At 48.1% G+C, this 15,570-nt stretch overlaps 5 protein-coding genes across 14 annotated transcripts; 1 reads left to right on the forward strand and 4 right to left on the reverse strand.

Annotated features, from left to right (window-relative positions):
- Window positions 1-508: 508 nt before the first annotated feature.
- LOC9649462 lies at window positions 509-1,907 on the forward strand. Of its 3 annotated transcripts, none has more exons than XM_024659068.1 (5): window positions 509-712; window positions 789-956; window positions 1,061-1,126; window positions 1,202-1,411; window positions 1,452-1,907. In XM_024659068.1, exons 1-4 carry the CDS (start codon window positions 518-520, stop codon window positions 1,409-1,411), a joined length of 639 nt encoding a protein of 212 aa, XP_024514836.1. In that variant the 5' UTR covers window positions 509-517; the 3' UTR covers window positions 1,452-1,907. The 3 variants fall into 3 exon arrangements, with proteins under 3 accessions (XP_024514836.1, XP_024514837.1, XP_024514838.1); XM_024659069.1 differs by having other exon boundaries at window positions 1,463-1,907; XM_024659070.1 differs by lacking the exon at window positions 1,452-1,907 and having other exon boundaries at window positions 1,061-1,140; window positions 1,202-1,334.
- On the reverse strand, window positions 1,847-3,756 carry LOC9649125. 2 transcript variants are annotated; one of them, XM_024659065.1, is made up of 3 exons: window positions 3,627-3,756; window positions 2,810-3,545; window positions 1,847-2,748 (listed from the first exon to the last, which is right to left on the reverse strand). In XM_024659065.1, exons 2-3 carry the CDS (start codon window positions 3,508-3,510, stop codon window positions 2,016-2,018), a joined length of 1,434 nt encoding a protein of 477 aa, XP_024514833.1. In that variant the 5' UTR covers window positions 3,511-3,545; window positions 3,627-3,756; the 3' UTR covers window positions 1,847-2,015. The 2 variants fall into 2 exon arrangements, with proteins under 2 accessions (XP_024514833.1, XP_024514834.1); XM_024659066.1 differs by having other exon boundaries at window positions 2,810-3,548.
- A 125-nt stretch (window positions 3,757-3,881) lies between these two features.
- On the reverse strand, window positions 3,882-7,054 carry LOC9649463 (membralin). 7 transcript variants are annotated; one of them, XM_024659064.1, is made up of 15 exons: window positions 6,730-7,052; window positions 6,615-6,671; window positions 6,247-6,555; window positions 6,120-6,198; window positions 6,012-6,073; window positions 5,845-5,939; window positions 5,716-5,795; window positions 5,574-5,657; window positions 5,409-5,525; window positions 5,267-5,352; window positions 5,102-5,208; window positions 4,957-5,048; window positions 4,828-4,904; window positions 4,118-4,773; window positions 3,882-4,055 (listed from the first exon to the last, which is right to left on the reverse strand). In XM_024659064.1, the coding sequence occupies exons 1-14, from the start codon at window positions 6,892-6,894 to the stop codon at window positions 4,177-4,179; spliced, it is 2,007 nt and encodes a 668-aa protein (XP_024514832.1). In that variant the 5' UTR covers window positions 6,895-7,052; the 3' UTR covers window positions 3,882-4,055; window positions 4,118-4,176. The 7 variants fall into 7 exon arrangements, with proteins under 7 accessions (XP_024514832.1, XP_024514831.1, XP_024514830.1 ...); XM_024659063.1 differs by having other exon boundaries at window positions 4,118-4,776; XM_024659062.1 differs by having other exon boundaries at window positions 5,409-5,657; window positions 6,012-6,070; window positions 6,730-7,054.
- A 72-nt stretch (window positions 7,055-7,126) lies between these two features.
- LOC9649464 (glutathione S-transferase TCHQD) lies at window positions 7,127-8,763 on the reverse strand. Its single transcript, XM_002985190.2, has 2 exons — window positions 8,219-8,763; window positions 7,127-7,816 (listed from the first exon to the last, which is right to left on the reverse strand). The coding sequence occupies exons 1-2, from the start codon at window positions 8,425-8,427 to the stop codon at window positions 7,228-7,230; spliced, it is 798 nt and encodes a 265-aa protein (XP_002985236.1). The 5' UTR covers window positions 8,428-8,763; the 3' UTR covers window positions 7,127-7,227.
- A 104-nt stretch (window positions 8,764-8,867) lies between these two features.
- LOC9649465 (endoplasmic reticulum metallopeptidase 1) lies at window positions 8,868-12,766 on the reverse strand. Its single transcript, XM_002985191.2, has 21 exons — window positions 12,451-12,766; window positions 12,302-12,384; window positions 12,140-12,241; window positions 11,981-12,087; window positions 11,821-11,921; window positions 11,656-11,743; window positions 11,515-11,603; window positions 11,327-11,466; window positions 11,125-11,278; window positions 10,950-11,067; window positions 10,764-10,860; window positions 10,610-10,709; window positions 10,500-10,556; window positions 10,329-10,447; window positions 10,140-10,264; window positions 9,870-10,094; window positions 9,672-9,817; window positions 9,457-9,614; window positions 9,322-9,404; window positions 9,178-9,263; window positions 8,868-9,127 (listed from the first exon to the last, which is right to left on the reverse strand). The coding sequence occupies exons 1-21, from the start codon at window positions 12,742-12,744 to the stop codon at window positions 8,984-8,986; spliced, it is 2,616 nt and encodes an 871-aa protein (XP_002985237.2). The 5' UTR covers window positions 12,745-12,766; the 3' UTR covers window positions 8,868-8,983.
- Window positions 12,767-15,570: the final 2,804 nt, after the last annotated feature.

Below are 15,570 nucleotides of genomic sequence, written 5' to 3' on the forward strand. Positions count from 1 at the left end.
CACATGGGAGTGAGCAGCAATCTCAGGTACCAGGCGCTCAATGGATTGGAGTACTTTGCTGCGGGAGTGTTGAGTCCGGCGGTGTTCAAGACGTCCGTGTTTGCGGTCCGGGCCGCCAACAATGTTCTTGGAGGAACTTCGTTTGTGACCTTGGCGAGGTTGACGGGGTCGCAGAGGGCCGAGGAGGCGGCGGCTGTGGCGGAGAAGAAGATCGAGGGCGAGGAGGATGAAGCTTGTAAGAACAAGGAAGGAGTGGTGTGTGAGAAGAGTAGCGGTAGTGAGATCCAAGCGAGAGAGACCACGGTGTAGAGATCGCCAAAGTGGCCAAAGTGGAATAACACTGGTCGTGTAGAACCATCAAACATACTCTATCGTTATAAAATTATTAGCTATGGGTTAGTCCATTTTAAGGGTTAATTGGACGATCATATTATTTTAACAAAATGCATGACATGGCAAACTAGCACACGTGGACCACCACATAGTGTGGATGACGTGGCGGGGCCGGTTTGGCTCGATGAGCCCTAGCTATGGCGTTGGCGCCTCTCGATTGCCCGTGCTGGCGTCGGCTGTGCCATCGCTCTGGATGGCGGCGCCGATTTCCCAGCGCGCTCTCCGAATCGGGGAGAAGATTAGGCCTGGGGAGCGAATTGTCATGATTTTCATTCGCGGATCCAGGAGATTTCAACTCGCTCCAGCAAAGCCTCGCAAGGTATGGTTGTTTGTCGAGAATTTCCTAGGCTAGCAGTGATGTGAGAATTTTAAACCTATGGCTTGTCTTTTACTAGGTGGAGCACGAATTTTACGAAGATGATGACTACGATAGAGATTTTTCTATGGACGGCGACAGTATGGTTCTTCTCGTCCAGCTTGTCCGCACGATTCTCAGGAAACTATCCTCGCGGGCTACCAAGGCGGCGAGAGGAATGCTGCCACCAATTTTCACATCGGATTTGGTTCGTATCTCCCTTTCTAGTTGTTTTCCCTCTCGTTCTCTCGAGAAGAGCGATGATCTCTTTATTCGATTTCCAATGATCTCGTTCTCGTTCTTCTCTGGCAGATATCGTTTTTTGTAAATGGTGCGGTGTTGCTGACGGTGTTCTGGGTGGCAAAAGCGCTTCTCGAAGTGAGCGAGCTTAGGTACACAGCAGCGCGCGTGTGTCTGGCTAAAGCTTTCCTTTGTTTTTGTGTTCCAATGCAGGTGGTGTGCTCCATGGGGAGTATGATGTTCATAGGATTGTTACTCGTTCGCAGCGTGTGGTCGATCCTCTCGTACTTGCAGTCGCAAAGATACTCGGGTAGTTTCAGGAATGGCAACGATCGCAGTAATAGTAATCGACGCAACATGCGAGGAGGAGGAGGAGGAGGAGACGATTTTGACGATCATCACTACCGAGTTTCGCCCTCCTAGGTAGGCCAGGTTGGGTTCCACTGCTCTAAAGAGCTTGCAGGACTTTAGTAGAGCATCGGTACTGCCGAAAGGGGATATATAGGTGGTGGTTTTGGTGGCTCATTCTTTCGACAGTGAAAGAGAGATCTTTGGTGGTGGTGGCCTAGTGCTGGTTGGCACTATCATCGCAGCGCAGCGCAAGCAGAGCAAAGAGACGACGATTTCAAAGGAATCGAGAGAGACGGCACCGAAAGTGTAAAGAAGCGAAAGCCATCAGCGGGGTCGTTTGTTGGATCCATCAATCAATCAAAATCGTTGACGACGCACCAGGAAACGAACGAAAAGAATTTCTTCGCGCGAGTGTCTTTCCAGCTCGCTCTCCTCTGTGAGGGCGCCCTTTCGTTTTTAAGTGGAGCCAACAAACACATGCTCTACTACTACGTCAAATCTTCCAAAGGTACAAGCAATTTGATATATTCTTACACATGTTTATAATATACACAAAAGTCTCCAGGCAGCTTTTATCCAATCGCGCATGCTCTGGGAAGAGATAAAAAGGAAGAAGAGAAAAGTAACGATCAAAAGAAAGGCCGTCTCGCCCGCTAGCTAGCTAGCTTTGGTCGAGCTAGAAGAAATCTCTACACAGCTCCTTGCGGAGCTTGCGAGAGAATGGCTGACACGCATCGCGGCTCAAGTCCACGGCCGCAGCCAAGGCCATGAAAACCGCGGCGTCCTCCACGCACGTAATGTACCTGGTCGAGAGCTGGACAGTGGCCCTGGACGCCGACGACGAGGAGGACGAGTTACTTCTCCTCCCGCTGCCACTGCCACCGCGCCGCAGCTCGCAGTTCATCACGAAGCCACTGTCTGTGGTCGGGAGGCCGAGGTAGAAGGAACAATCTCCACTGCTGCGAGGACTCGGGAGTGGAGAGTGGTGGACGCTGGGGCCTGTATCAATGGAGAACTCGCCGGCTTTGTTGGAGGAAGGGATGGTGGTCTCGGACACGAGGATGGAGCCGGTGTGGGAGATGAGCTGGAACTTTAGCCCCAGCCTTCCGCCATCCTGCCGCCACGCCTCGAGTCGCCCCCAGGCCCTCCACGAGTAGTACGAGTGGCCGCCATGCACCACGTCGGTTGCCGAGGAGCACGAGTCGGGCACGAGGATGAGCCAGCCGCCCGGGTTGCTCCGGCTGACTTCGTCCGAGCCCGTGAACGGCACGAAGGGTGTCACCATCGAAGCCGCCGCGACCGGGGAGCCCGACAGGTCGTGGATTGTCACGAGCCAGCTCTTTCTTTCTCGGCTATTGCCGCTCTCCTCCCTGGGAGTCCGGCTTGGTGTAAGATCCCCTTGCACCATCCTGGAAGAGAGACACTGAGAAACTTGGCAAGCCAAATAAAAAAAGAAACTCGTGCTCTTACCTCGTCCTGCCTTTGCTGAATTTGCAGCTGAAAACTGGCTGCTGCTTCTTTCCTGCGCCTTTCCCCTTCACCTGGACAATCTGGGGGCTCAATGCAATGTCGCCATCGAATTGGAACTCGTAGCGCGGATCCGACTCTAGCTTCACTGCAGCGTGGAGCTCCATTCCACTAATGAAGCTGCCCATTTTGACCCAGCCTCCGTGTAGAAGCAACCCGTCTGTCCAATCTGAATCTGCGCTGATTGGTACTCTGAAAACTCCCAAAACTTTGCTGCTGATGCTGCTGCTGCCGCTGCTGCTGCCGCTGCTGCTGCCGTATCCCTGCCTGCCTGCGTATACAACCAATTCCACGCTTGGAGCTGACCCGCTTCCCACGCGCAGCAGACATGACGCCGGGTTTGGCGACAGGAGCTTGTTGAAGACGGTGGCGTCGATGTAGAAGTTTGCAGCAACAGATCGAGAATCTGGCTCTCCAAAGACGAGTGGAACCTGTGAAGTCTGCGGTTGACACCCAGGAAATCTGATCTCGCAGAAGAAGCAATTGCTGCTCGAGGGAATCCCGATTCTGCCCAAGCTTCTAGTCCTGCTTCGCCGCTTCAACGACGAAGAGCCTGCATCTGTACCCCCTGTTCCTGTTGAAGCAGGATTAATGCGGAGCCCGAGACCCGCCACGGACAGCTTGACAAAGTCCCTGGCATCCATTCCCTTCAATCGTCAGAGTGCTGTTACTGCTGCTGCTGCACGAAGAAGCAGAAGAGGAAGAAGAAGAAAACGGTGATACGGCGGATGATCCATAGTGAAAGAAGAAAAAGTGGTACCTCCGAGCTAAGGATTCTTCGTTTTGTATAAGTTTGCTCGGACAGCTTCTCTGTTTACGTCATGCGAGGAAACGGTTGATGGCGGGCTGGGCCATGTTCCCATGTGTATGGCAGCTGGCACTCTCTTTCATATCCCTGGCGGTTGGATCATCCTGCTGACAGCCTCTTTGGACGGGTTCGCCCCAACAGCGCGAGCATATGCTTGACAGCTTTCGAGACTCCTGTTCCTGCAAAGAACAGCTTAAAAGCAGGATCATAAAAACACACTATTGATTCCCTCTGAGCTTTCCGATTTGACACACAACAGCACACAAGTTCTTTACTACCAATCCGTTGTAAACTAACCAACCGACGATATAGACATGACCGGAACCTGGTGAAGGAGAGCTGCTGCCTGGACGAAGAAAAAAGTTTTCAGCCACCATTTTCCTGGAACCCGAGATTATAAACGAGTCAGTCCACTATCAAGAAAAGCGATTCTGGTTACCAACCATCTCGTAGTCGTGAAGAAGATTAACCTGGTGTTTTGGATCGTCACCGCAATATGTTGCTATGTATCCGCCTCGCTTCCAGCTTCTTGAGTCCTGTTGTTCCTCTGTCGCAAGCCACCGTTGTCGTCCTCGGCGCCACCCGTCCCTACAGTGGTTGTCGTCCCTGCTGGCTCCGGTTCAGGCTCCCTGAAGTCCCGGAATATGGGAAGGAAGGAAACCAATGCCGTTGACGGGCTCCCTAAGGTCCACGGAAACACGGAACCGAATGCTGTGATGGGAGCAGCCTGAATGATAGGAGCATTAGCCGCTGGGGTTGGAGGGCCCTCGGCTTGAGTGTTCTCCACAGAAGCATCTGGCACGCCAACAGTAGAATCTAGACTATCCGTCATTCTGTCCGAAGGAATCTGGGCTGCGTTGGAAGTTCTCGAGCTGTTGGAAGACTGCAACCCGCCTACTTCGAAAGTTCCAGTCATAAATCCTAAGGAAGTCCTAGAGCCATTGTTCCCTTCTACTCTTTGTTCTGCAGATCTTGGCGGGTTGACAGGGTTTAGCCGCGTCACTTGCACAGCTGAAGTCAGTATTGCCGACGACGTTACATGTAACCCCTGCTGCTGAAGTAGCTCCCTTCTACGTAGATATACTTGTAATGCAGGTATCTGCTGACAGGCCCCATCGAATCGTAAGAAGCAGCAGGCATGTCAATGTCTTACCTCAAAACGATTCCAAAAAAATAAAACCAGGTGCTGCATGAATCCCGCAGTTGCTGAAAACGCGAGATAAGAGAATCCTGAAAAAGGAGACAAGTTCAGCAATGTGCTAAAGTGAGTTTGCAATCATACCGTATGTATAAGAGAAGAAGTAGATGTGAAACACCATGAAGTAGAGAAAGAAAAATCGAGGAAAATACTGCATTGAGATTCTGGTTCTGACACTGCAATCACCATATTAAGGTCAATAATCAAAATGCAAATGGAAGAAACTTGCCTGATCATTGTAAAGAGTTCGCATAGCCACACCAAAGTCAAAACCATGAAAGCTAAGAGCTGATCGTCGAAAAACTCAAATAGAAAAAACAAAATACCGATCATAATCTGTAAATACAAGGGAGCATTAAAACAAATGAATGAAGCGTTCGATGTTCATACTTACAGGCACAAAAACTAGTGACTCAAACACATGGATAAAGATAAGATGGAAGGTAGGAAGACGATGTCGTGCGTGATGCTGCAGTTGGACTGTCAAGCAGGGAAAGAAGGTTTAGCACAGAACACAATTTCAAGAAAAACCAGACCTGTGAATTTCAGCATTCGAGCTTGCGTTTCTCTGAGGGTGAACGAAACAGACATTGTTGTGGTGAAAAACACAAATAACGACATTATCAGCACCCCGAACTTGAAAACAACATAATCTACAAAAACTATGTGAGTACAGCACAAACGCATGAAGGAAAGCTTACCTTCAACTCCATGAGATACTCCACTCGACTCCTGTAGATAATTGAGGTTGTAGAGCTCCTTTGTCTGAAAGTTATAGAGATATCCTACAGTGCACGATTCAGCCTTACACGCTTCGAGAATAAATTCGAGTGTAATTCCAACCTTTGTCCCGAGCAGTTAAGAGGCTGTTCATTAGAATTGTGTCGTATCCGACGAAATTGTCAATAAGAAAACGCTGCCATCTGCTGACAAACAGATAAGTCAATAAACATAAGAAGGCTCTTTAAGCACCTGTTGCCAAAACAAGCATTTTGAGCACAAATGCTTACGTTGACCGTTCGGATTTCATGCTGGACCTTTGCGACTTCTGAAAGAATCAAATAACCCTTCAAGCCGAGAGGGCTGATATTATTCTCTCATCTCATGCAATTTTCAACCGAAACGAAAAAGACGTATACCTTTTCGACGCTGTACAAGTACATTGGATCATGGATTTTGCCTTGCTTATCTGCCCGGTCTACTGTATTTCAACATGAGAACCAACAAGAAACATTTCTCTGGCTTACCAATCAAGGAATCCTTCCAGGCAACGGCACGTCGATCGCCCTTCAGCGTGGCGGCAAACGATTCCCAGCCCGCGATCCTCTAAAATGTGCATCTTAGGGACAAATCGTTCAGATAAGATAGCCTTACCCAAACTTGCGCAAAAGTTCTCATACTTTGCTCCATGTTCTTAAGGAAGCTACTCCATTTACTCAAATAGTGTAGGAGAGTCGTGCCGGCAACATTAGCTCGGAACGCTTCATCTCCGCCAGAAACATCCTCAGAAGCGGTCTCACCATCATCCTCACCTTCCGATACCTTCGCTTTGCTCTTAGACCCGGCTTCGTGAAACCAAAACTTCCACCCAGCATTTTGAGCCGTCTCAGGTTGATCTTGGTGAGTAAGGGGGCTGAACAGGAATTGGTGTTGCTCCTCGAAAGCTCTACTGCTGCCGGTAATCTAGAACCAAAATGACAAACAAGATCAAATGAATCACAAGAGTTCCTGCATTTGAGTACCTTCACTTGTATGAGCTGCGCGTCAGAGGCGGCACGAAACTCAGCAGCACAACCGGGCTGCAAGAAAAAAAAACCAAAATCACCGAGAAGAAAAAAACAGAGAAAAAAGGCAAACCTGGGCCACGAAGTTGACATGCATCACAACGAGCAGCGCCAGCAGCACTACCGCATTGAAGAGGCAAAGATACTCGAGGACAGTCCGGAACCTGGGAGTGAGAAGCCGCGCAAGCACGCCAGACAGGCGCGCGTGGACTCTCAAGAATGTCTGCTCCGGATCCATTTCCTCCGGAATTCGGCTCCGCCCTGGCTTCCGCTACCCCATCCTCAAAACCCTAGCTTCGCGCTCGGCTCTTCTCCTGCGTCGAGCCGCGCACACCGATTCCAACCGCCCTACTTCCCAATCCCTGACCCCATGATCACCCGGCCGCCATCGCCGATTACCTAGCCCGCCACGATCGCCCGCCGGTGAGCGCCATCGCCGATCATAAGAGAGAGGGAATCTGGGGGATTTATTCTCAGGCGGTACGAAAGCATATTCTGCACGGAAACACCCGTAGGCGCTACGGAAGGAATATTCTGTACGGCAAACTATATTCTAGCGCTGTGTTGTTCTCTAGTATCTTTTGAGCATGGTTCTGGCGACCACGTTTAGAACCGATGATAGCAGCAAGTTGATCTTCCCCAGCCCCTTGGAGTACTTGCCAATGCAAACTTTGTAGCTCTCGCGAGTTTTCACCTTGGCCCAGTAGACCATCAGGTGTGGCCGCGTGTGGATCATCTCCTTCTCCTGCTTCATCAGCTCGATCCTGGCCAGCAGCGGGGAGAACATCACGTCGGCCATGGAGAAGCTCTCCCCGGCCAAGTAATTGTTGGTGGCGGCCAGCTCCGCCTCGGCGTCCTCGAGGAGGCCGACGAGGTGCTCCCGGTTGGCCTGGATGGCGTCCGTGTCCTTGAGGAGCTCCTCCAGGGCGTGCATGTCGTGGAGCTTGGCGTGGTACTTGTTGGCCAGGTCGGGGTTCTCGGCCATCCGGGCGATGAGGACCTGGCGCTTGAAGCGGCTGTGGTATTGGAGGTACTTAGGTGGAGTCGCGCTCAGCGTGAAGAGCTTGGGGTCCCAGGCGTCCACCTTGCGCTGCCACTGGAGGGACTTCTCGCAATCGAACTTGTCGCCTCCTAGCGCCTTGTCGAACTTGTCAATGTATCTGGAATGAATATTCACGTAAGTTTCTAGCAACAAAGCTATGACCAACTTCAAACGAAGATCGCTAAAACTAGACCACCACTCAGTTAAAAACCTCAGAAAATCTCTATGGATCATCCCGGAGTTAGAAGTACGTAAGTTTCTAGCAACAAAGCTATGACCAAATTTCTTCAAACGAAGATCGCTAAAACTAGACCACCACTCAAAGCAAACTCTAAAAACCACTTGAAAAACTTAAGTGAATGCCTGGAATAGATACGGATCATCCCGGAGGTTTCTAGCAACAAAGCTATGACCAAGTTTCTTTAAAGGAAGATCGCTAAAACTAGACCACCACTCAATGAAAATCCAACTCTAAAACCACTTAAAAACTTAGAACATCTATCGGAGGAGGAGAACTTACTGGACAATGCCGAGACTCCCTCGAGTAACACGGTTGCCATTGATGAGCACTGGAATTCGGCCATTCGGATGCTCGCGGAAGAACTCGGCGTCCAAGTTCCTGGCCTTCAAAGGATTGATGCTGTAATCCCAGTAATCCAGGCCCTTCTCTTCCAGCGCCATTCGAGCCTGCTGGCTTTGCAGCGACAAGGGATGGTGATAGAACTGCATTCTTGCTCCGTCGCACGATCACTAGATCACACCATCGCGCCCTTCCCTGCTCTTGAAAACCTCGATGGAGGTCAGCCATGATCATGATCGCCAGCACCAGCGCCGGCGGCAGCGGCATCTAGAAATTTCCTCATCCATCCCCTTCCAGAGGCACTAATCCACGAAATTTCGAGCTCGAGCTCGGATTCTCGGACGCCGCGACCGATATTTCGCTCGAGCGCGTGAGATCGGCCGGATCGCGGCCGCGCTCGAGAATCTGGCCGACGAGGACTCACCGTGGATATGCCTCCCAGCAGCGCGGGTCGATCGGCGCCTTGGCCGCGCCCCTCCTCCTCTCTTCACTGGAGCGAACTGACAAGAATGGGGATGAGAGCCATTCCTTCACAGAGCGACGAGCAATGGGGATCCAACGGCTGCGGCAAAGCCACATCCAACGACTGTGCGCTCTTTTAACGTTTTCTTTGTTTTTCCTATTGTTTAGTATATTCGCGGGCCTGTTCTATACAGTGTCGAGTGTTCGTGTTCTACCCACACTAGAGTTTCCAGAAGAGTTGGCTCAAAATTCGTAGGACGAAAGGTATGTGGTACCCGCAACGACAGCGGCCCACAGCGGGAATTTTTGCATCAAGACGATCGTTGTCTCGTCTAGTTTTTGATCCAAAACTCCCAATTCGATCCGGAGAGGAGGGGAGGTTTTCGCCTGGAAAATATATCTGTCAGCAAAGCGAAAAAGATGAAAGTGGTGCTTACGTCCATCCAGAATTTCCAGGTCTCGCTGCTCTTGCCGCTGAATCGACATACGTAGGATGGGGGACCGCCATTTACGATCTCAGAGCCTGCAAACAAGTGAGTTTTTTAATTTGAGAAAACGCTAGACTCTCAAGGAAAAGTTACCAGGCAAGCTTTGGTTCGAGAGTGACCAGTTCAGTAACGGGCCAGTGACGTTAATCGCAGCGCCCCAGACTTCTTGCAGTGATCTGCAATATATTTTTTGTCGATGATGAAATACAAAACGCGTTTCTTGCTTACCCCAAGTCGAGCTCAAAGAACAAACGTCGAGTCCCCAGAGTCCCGGGTATCGACTCCGTCAGGAGAAGTTTTGGAAGAGAGGCCTGTGGATATGGAGGCCCAGCGAGTGTTGGAACTTGAAAGCTGCGAGAGAGCATCAAGGATATGGGATATAGAGCCTGGAAATGCATAAAGTGAGAGTTTGTGCCAGGAAAACAAAACACACAAAGATATACCAGGAAAGTATTTGCACCAGAATGTTGCGAGAGCGTCGGCTCCGTGGCCAGACTCTCGCGTACAAGTGGTGCATGCTTGAAAACAAAAGTCATTGGATTTGGATCCACAGTTGCAAAGTCGTGACTTGCTTCGATGATTGAATCCCCTGCCACGTTTTCGATAAATTAGCCAGATGAAAGATTTCCGAAACAACAAACCTGATGTTCTAAAACTATGTTGAAGTATGATGCGCTTTGGAGCTAAAGTGCTGTAAGGAAATGTACCCGACGTTCCAACTGAAACTCCCACGGAAATTGCGAGCAGCAACCAGATGATCCGGGGTTTAGCAAGTATGTGCGCTAAACCGGGTATAATATGACCCACAGACACCACAACAGCTAAGCCCATTATGAATGCGATGACGACGTCCGCCACAAAGAAACCTGAAACAAATGCTCATCACAACATTTATTCCAGAATAATATTACCAAAAGGATCCGGATGAGCTCCAACCATTCCCAGTTTTTCCACAATAAATTCGACGAAAACAACGACAAAGAAAATGGTGTAAGCCGATGGAAGCAAGCCCGGAAGAATGTACCCGAGCAATGATCTGGAGGAAGAAAAAAGAGATGTGGTGAGAAACTGGATGAAAACCATGTATGCGTATATCATACCGCAAAGAATGCTGACCAAATCTCTTCTGTAAAAGCTGCAAAACGTGGATAGCTGGAATCATAAATAACGCCCACCAGCATGGAAAATAGCTGCTCATTGCACCAGAAAGTATCAAGACCTGAGACTTTAGGATCAGTAAAGTGTCATCAAAGTTTAAGCTCACGACTTACAGCAGCCTCTAGACCATATAAACCCGTGGCTCCCCAGTGAGACGCAACAATTTTCTCCTGCATGCAGCATTATGGTGTAAGACAAAACCAAAACTTTTGTGACGTCGTACCTGAGTGGAGTGTGGCCTGGAAGATAAAACGCGAGGCAGTAGCAAACCCGCGACTGAAACTGGTACGAAGGTCGCCACTGCTATCAGTGGATTAGCAAACCTATAGAAGTTGTCAGTTGCTAACAACTTGAAAAGAAAATCGTGTGTGTTATACCATGCCATTGCCGTTGCTGACAAAATTAGTCTCGCTGCTGCTAGCATCACGGGAAAAAGAACTGCCAGAACACATCCTAATCCATGGCGAACCGCACCTACAATTACAGAAAACAAAAACAAAAAATAGAAAAACGGAGAAAAAGGAAAAGATTAAGCAAAGCTTCCAAACTCTCGCCAAACTGACCATCAAAAATGGCTGAATAAGAGGTTTTCAGGTCATCGCTAAAGAAATATGGCACTGCAAGTACAATGAGGAGAGGAAGGTAATGCAAGACTTGTGCCGTTTTGCGAGAGTAATGGACCTGCAAGAGGACAAAGCCAAATCAACTTCATTTCCACAATTTACCGAACCTGCTTACCATAAACTTGCCGAGAATATCAAAATAAACATGACGGTCAGTATTTGATCCACCGGCTTGAGCTCGTTGATCAGCAGTCTTAAGCTCTGGAGCGCTTGTGAAACCTTTGAGCAGCTCAATAAGGTTCTCTCCTCGTGTCTGGATGGACCCAGATCTGCAAACTGAAGTTAGCCAAGACCGTCCAAAGTTTTTGAGTCCTTACGCAATAATTTCCGGACGATCATACGCTGTATGGTACACATAACCATTGAGAAGGAAAACTATGTCCATTCCTGGAATGTCGGCAAAATCTTGTGAGAAAATGCGGTAGTCCGTATCACCAGGTACGAGAGGAAAAACATCCTGGATCATCAAAGTTAGCTCTCTCTCTTTTGTGTTCGTTTTATTTACCTGAGCGACGCTGTTCGCTCCAGGAACAACTGCTGACTCCGCGTACACACGAGTTGGCCAAGTTTCTGGGCCAGATTGAACCACCAAGTCTAGAGTGACACACGAGTCAGGCCTGTAAAACAACTATAAACTTAATCGTACCAGGTCCACTCGCCCCAGTAGCCTCGACATTGATCACAGCTCCAACAGTTGATCGCCATTTATGAGTCGTAATGAAACCATGAGAGGCCTGAAAAGCTCCCAGCACTATCATGACAGCTTAAGCAACAAAGATCCGAAATGGACTTGCGGGAGTTGAGTAAATACCAGAAGGAAAACTTCTTCGGCTCCATTGAACAGAAAGATGATTGGCGATGGAGGTACCCAGCCGGAATCAACAATGTAGCGTAGAACTTCCAGCATGGACGCTGCGACATAGATCTACTTTGTGAAACCACGCGACGTTGCAAAACCAGTGAAGACTTACCAACGCACGAGGCACAGTCTCCAGCACCGGGTGATCCCAAGGGAGAGTCGAAATGGCCGTTCACCAAAACACTGGCTTGATCGTCGGTAGCATTGTGTGCTGAAACTCTATAAAAGCAAAGCAAAAGCAACATTAAGAAAAAGAGAAGAAAGTTCTTACCTCACAGCAACATTCGTATGATTTCTATACGAGAGCGCAACGTTGTGCCTCAGAAAATGCATGCTAAAGGATCCACTAACAAGTGATTCATCCAGTTCAAGCCTGAATAGCACACAAGGTAGGCGATAAGCAAGAAAAACACAAAAGTTTGGTAGAGTTTACCTGACAGATTTGGACCTGTCCTTCAAGGCAGTGATTTCAGCTTTCAGATATTCTGCTGCTCGAGCCAACCCTTCAGTTCCTTCCTGGATTTGTTTTTACCCACAGAACGTTAAAATAGATCCCAAAGCGGAAAATAGGAAGAAACGAACTTGACGGCCTCCAATTTCGTGAGCCAATTCCCAGACGTGATCCATCGCTCTTTGCTCCGAGAACTTGTCCAGAGGAGCGCTTCTCGGGAGTGGAGCTAAGTAGCCCTCGTGAACACACCGGGAAGCAATCCACACAAGCGCAAAGTAGAAGCCGGCGACAAGGAACAAAGCCAGGATCTCAGTAGCAAAAGAGGAGCTGCCGCCATCGCTAGCTCCTGCTGCCATGGATTTGGAGAGCTCACCATTGCCAGCAACGCGGCGATCTTGGCTTGGCGGCCGTCGCCGGCGGAGCATCCTGCGAGACACAAGAACGCCAAGTGACCTAAGATAACACAGTGAAGTAATGGCACGTTACTTCAAGACGGACGGTTGCGATTGGACTTGTCATTGTTTGTGCTTCGTTTAAGCTTTTGTGGTCTTTTCTTTTGGCACTGTATTGGTTTTCGGGTCCTTATATGTCGCATTTTATTTTCCCCTTGTTTTCTGGGTTCGTATTTTTACTGTTTGTTCAAATTTTGTTTGCCCTAAAGTCTACATTTTGCTCTCCTCGAATGAGGTCGATCAAGCCATAGCTGCCGCAGTTTTCGTCCAGGTAAAAGTGATCGCGTTGTTTTCTTGTTTTCTAGACGATCCAGAGAGATTTAAACTGCCTCTCCGATCCGGATCAAAACATCAGGCGAAAGGAATTGGAGCAGCATCTTGTGACTGAGTCTCGTTCTCCAGCTATGTGGTATTTTTTCGTTCCTTACCTCTGCAGGTTCTTATTTTTAAGTTTAACTTTTTAGAAGCTAGTGGGTGCATGCAGTGCTGTTACGGATGGGGATGTTCTAGCACAACAGGTAGTAAAGTCCTTGCAATTAATGGGGTTTAACAATACTCCGGAGCTTTGGTTGGATCTTATTATGGATTCGATAATCAGCGATCGGTCTACATGGAAAACTAGAGTGCATGCTTGAGAATGTTCACGAAGGCTTGGTTAATTCAGGTATTATGCAATTTCCTCGTTCGTGTAAGACAACTTAACCGTTCAGTTTTGCAAATTTTTGCGAGGGTTATGTCAAACTAATTTGTCTTTTGATGTAGGCGTAGCAGTACGACGAGAGGTGCTTGATTGAGCCCAGCATGATGATTAGCATTGCCAGGTTGACAGCTCCAACGTTTAAGCCGGCACCAATGAAAGGAAGCCCGATATCCATAGTCTCTTTGAAAGAAATGTTGATTTTATTTTTATAGGTTGTTCTTCGCTGACTTTGATTATCGGTGCAGCTTCAATGTATTCAAGATGATAGCGAACTACATCGGGATGCTGCTTCTTTGATAGAAACCGTTGCTGAAGTTACTGGCTACGAGTCATTGGAGCAGTTGTATGCTTGAGGGATGGTGAGGAAACTCGCTAGAAAGACATCGTTTTGATGTATTGAAGAACTTTGGCCACTTGGTACTGCGATCAAGCTTACTGTCTTCCTGCAAGCCGGCTCGTATCTAGCGGAGATACTTCCAAATTTTGCGAGCTGTTTAAACAGGGCCTTGAATCTTGGTGGTGCATTGTCAGTGTTTTAATTCCGGCAAGCAGGAAAGGTTGGAAATTTCAGGAACAGATTTTAGATGACCAGGGGATCCCAAGGGAGAGTCGAAATGGCCGCTCACCAAAACACTGGCTTGATTTTCTGTAGCATTGTGTGCTGAAACTCTACAAAAGCAAAGCAAAAACATAAGAATCTACAGAGAAGAAACGAAGGCTCTTACCTTACCTCACAGAAACATTCGTATGATTTCTATATGAGAGCGCAACAGAAAATGCATGCTAAAGGATCCGCTAACAAGTGATTCATCCAGTTCAAGCCTGAGTAGCACACAAGGTAAGCGATATGCAAGAAAGACCTGTCCTTCAAGGCAGTGATTTCAGCTTTCAGACCTTCCTGGATTTGTTTTTACCCACAGAACGTTAAAAGCAAGAAAAAGGAAGATACGAACTTGACGGCCTCCAATTTCGTGAGCCAATTCCCAGACGTGATCCATCGCTCTGTCTTCCGAGAACTTGTTCAGAGGAGTGCTTCTCGGGAGTGGAGCTAAGTAGCCCTCGTGAACACACCGGGAAGCAATCCACACAAGCGCAAAGTAGAAGCCGGCGACAAGAAACAAAGCCAGGATCTCAGTAGCAAAAGAGGAGCTGCAGCATGGATTTGGAGAGCTCACCATTGCCAGCAACATGGCGATCCTGACTTGGCGGCCGTCACCGGCGGAGCATTCTGCGAGACAAGAACCGCAAGTGACACTGACTTGAACGGGTGATGAACAGGTCGAGTGTGCTGCAAGAAAGGGGCGCCGGTCATCTCGATTGAATGCCGGGGCACAGGGATGGCGACTCTCATCAGGTTGTTGGACAGCGCTTGGGTGTGTTCTAGCGTCCAACAACACAAAGGACGAGTGCTTCCGGTGGCGTAGCTGCATGCGATGGCGTTCTGACTCGAGATATCTGAGCGGAAGGCAAGCACTTTTAGTTTTTTAGTAAAACAGAGAGTACAATTATCTTATGCAGAAGTTTTCCATCCTCCACTAACAATCCATGAATCTCCATCACTTTTTGGAGTGGGAGAATTACTCCCAACTCCTTTAAGCAGGTCAATATGCCAAGCATACACTTTGTAGAATTGTCAGAGTTGATGGGCATTCTTAACAGGAACTTTTTCAAAGTTACCTTTCCATTTTGATGGGCATTCTTAACAGGAACTTTTTCAAAGTTACCTTTCCATTTTTTCTTGACGTTTCCAAAAAGATTACTAATTGCAGAAAACAACCATTCAACTTCCTGTAAATAAATAAAATAAGTATATAAATAAATAATTTTATTAATTATATTATGAGGTCCAAATGTATGGCTACAATTTCATATATTAATATTAATATAGTGGGGTCTTGATAGCTATTGGATTGATTTCAATTCAGACTATTTGCTCCTATATATAAACTAAGGTTTTTGAGTTAATTAATATGCACATTTCTATATTTTATTTTCATATTTCATACATTCATATTGGTGGAGGTGAGGGGTAACTTTGATTGTGTTTGAAAAATGTTTTGATTTGGGATTTTGATTTATATATAACTTTTGCATTGTCT

This window comes from Selaginella moellendorffii, unplaced genomic scaffold (genome assembly GCF_000143415.4).
Source record: "Selaginella moellendorffii unplaced genomic scaffold, v1.0 SELMOscaffold_66, whole genome shotgun sequence".
NCBI classification, from domain to species: Eukaryota; Viridiplantae; Streptophyta; class Lycopodiopsida; order Selaginellales; family Selaginellaceae; genus Selaginella; species Selaginella moellendorffii.

Bases quoted from the DNA above. Each gene is read 5' to 3' on its own strand.
- LOC9649463 (XM_024659060.1), bottom strand. From the start codon at position 6,894: ATGGATCCGGAGCAGACATTCTTGAGAGTCCACGCGCGCCTGTCTGGC. The intron at 5,658-5,715 runs GTTGGAATTACA...CGTGCACTGTAG, and splicing joins CTTAACTGCTCGGGACAAAG to GATATCTCTATAACTTTCAG. The intron at 4,905-4,956 runs GTATGATTGCAA...CTCCTTTTTCAG, and splicing joins CTTCTTCTCTTATACATACG to GATTCTCTTATCTCGCGTTT.
- LOC9649125 (XM_024659065.1), bottom strand. From the start codon at position 3,510: ATGGATGCCAGGGACTTTGTCAAGCTGTCCGTGGCGGGTCTCGGGCTC. The intron at 2,749-2,809 runs GTAAGAGCACGA...TCTCTCTTCCAG, and splicing joins TTCAGCAAAGGCAGGACGAG to GATGGTGCAAGGGGATCTTA.
- LOC9649462 (XM_024659068.1), top strand. From the start codon at position 518: ATGAGCCCTAGCTATGGCGTTGGCGCCTCTCGATTGCCCGTGCTGGCG. The intron at 957-1,060 runs GTTCGTATCTCC...CTTCTCTGGCAG, and splicing joins CAATTTTCACATCGGATTTG to ATATCGTTTTTTGTAAATGG. The intron at 1,127-1,201 runs GTGAGCGAGCTT...GTTCCAATGCAG, and splicing joins TGGCAAAAGCGCTTCTCGAA to GTGGTGTGCTCCATGGGGAG.
- LOC9649465 (XM_002985191.2), bottom strand. From the start codon at position 12,744: ATGCTCCGCCGGCGACGGCCGCCAAGCCAAGATCGCCGCGTTGCTGGC. The intron at 10,861-10,949 runs GTCAGTTTGGCG...CTGTAATTGTAG, and splicing joins TTATTCAGCCATTTTTGATG to GTGCGGTTCGCCATGGATTA. The intron at 10,557-10,609 runs GTACGACGTCAC...TGCTGCATGCAG, and splicing joins CCAGGCCACACTCCACTCAG to GAGAAAATTGTTGCGTCTCA.
- LOC9649464 (XM_002985190.2), bottom strand. From the start codon at position 8,427: ATGCAGTTCTATCACCATCCCTTGTCGCTGCAAAGCCAGCAGGCTCGA. The intron at 7,817-8,218 runs GTAAGTTCTCCT...TATTCATTCCAG, and splicing joins GGGAGTCTCGGCATTGTCCA to ATACATTGACAAGTTCGACA.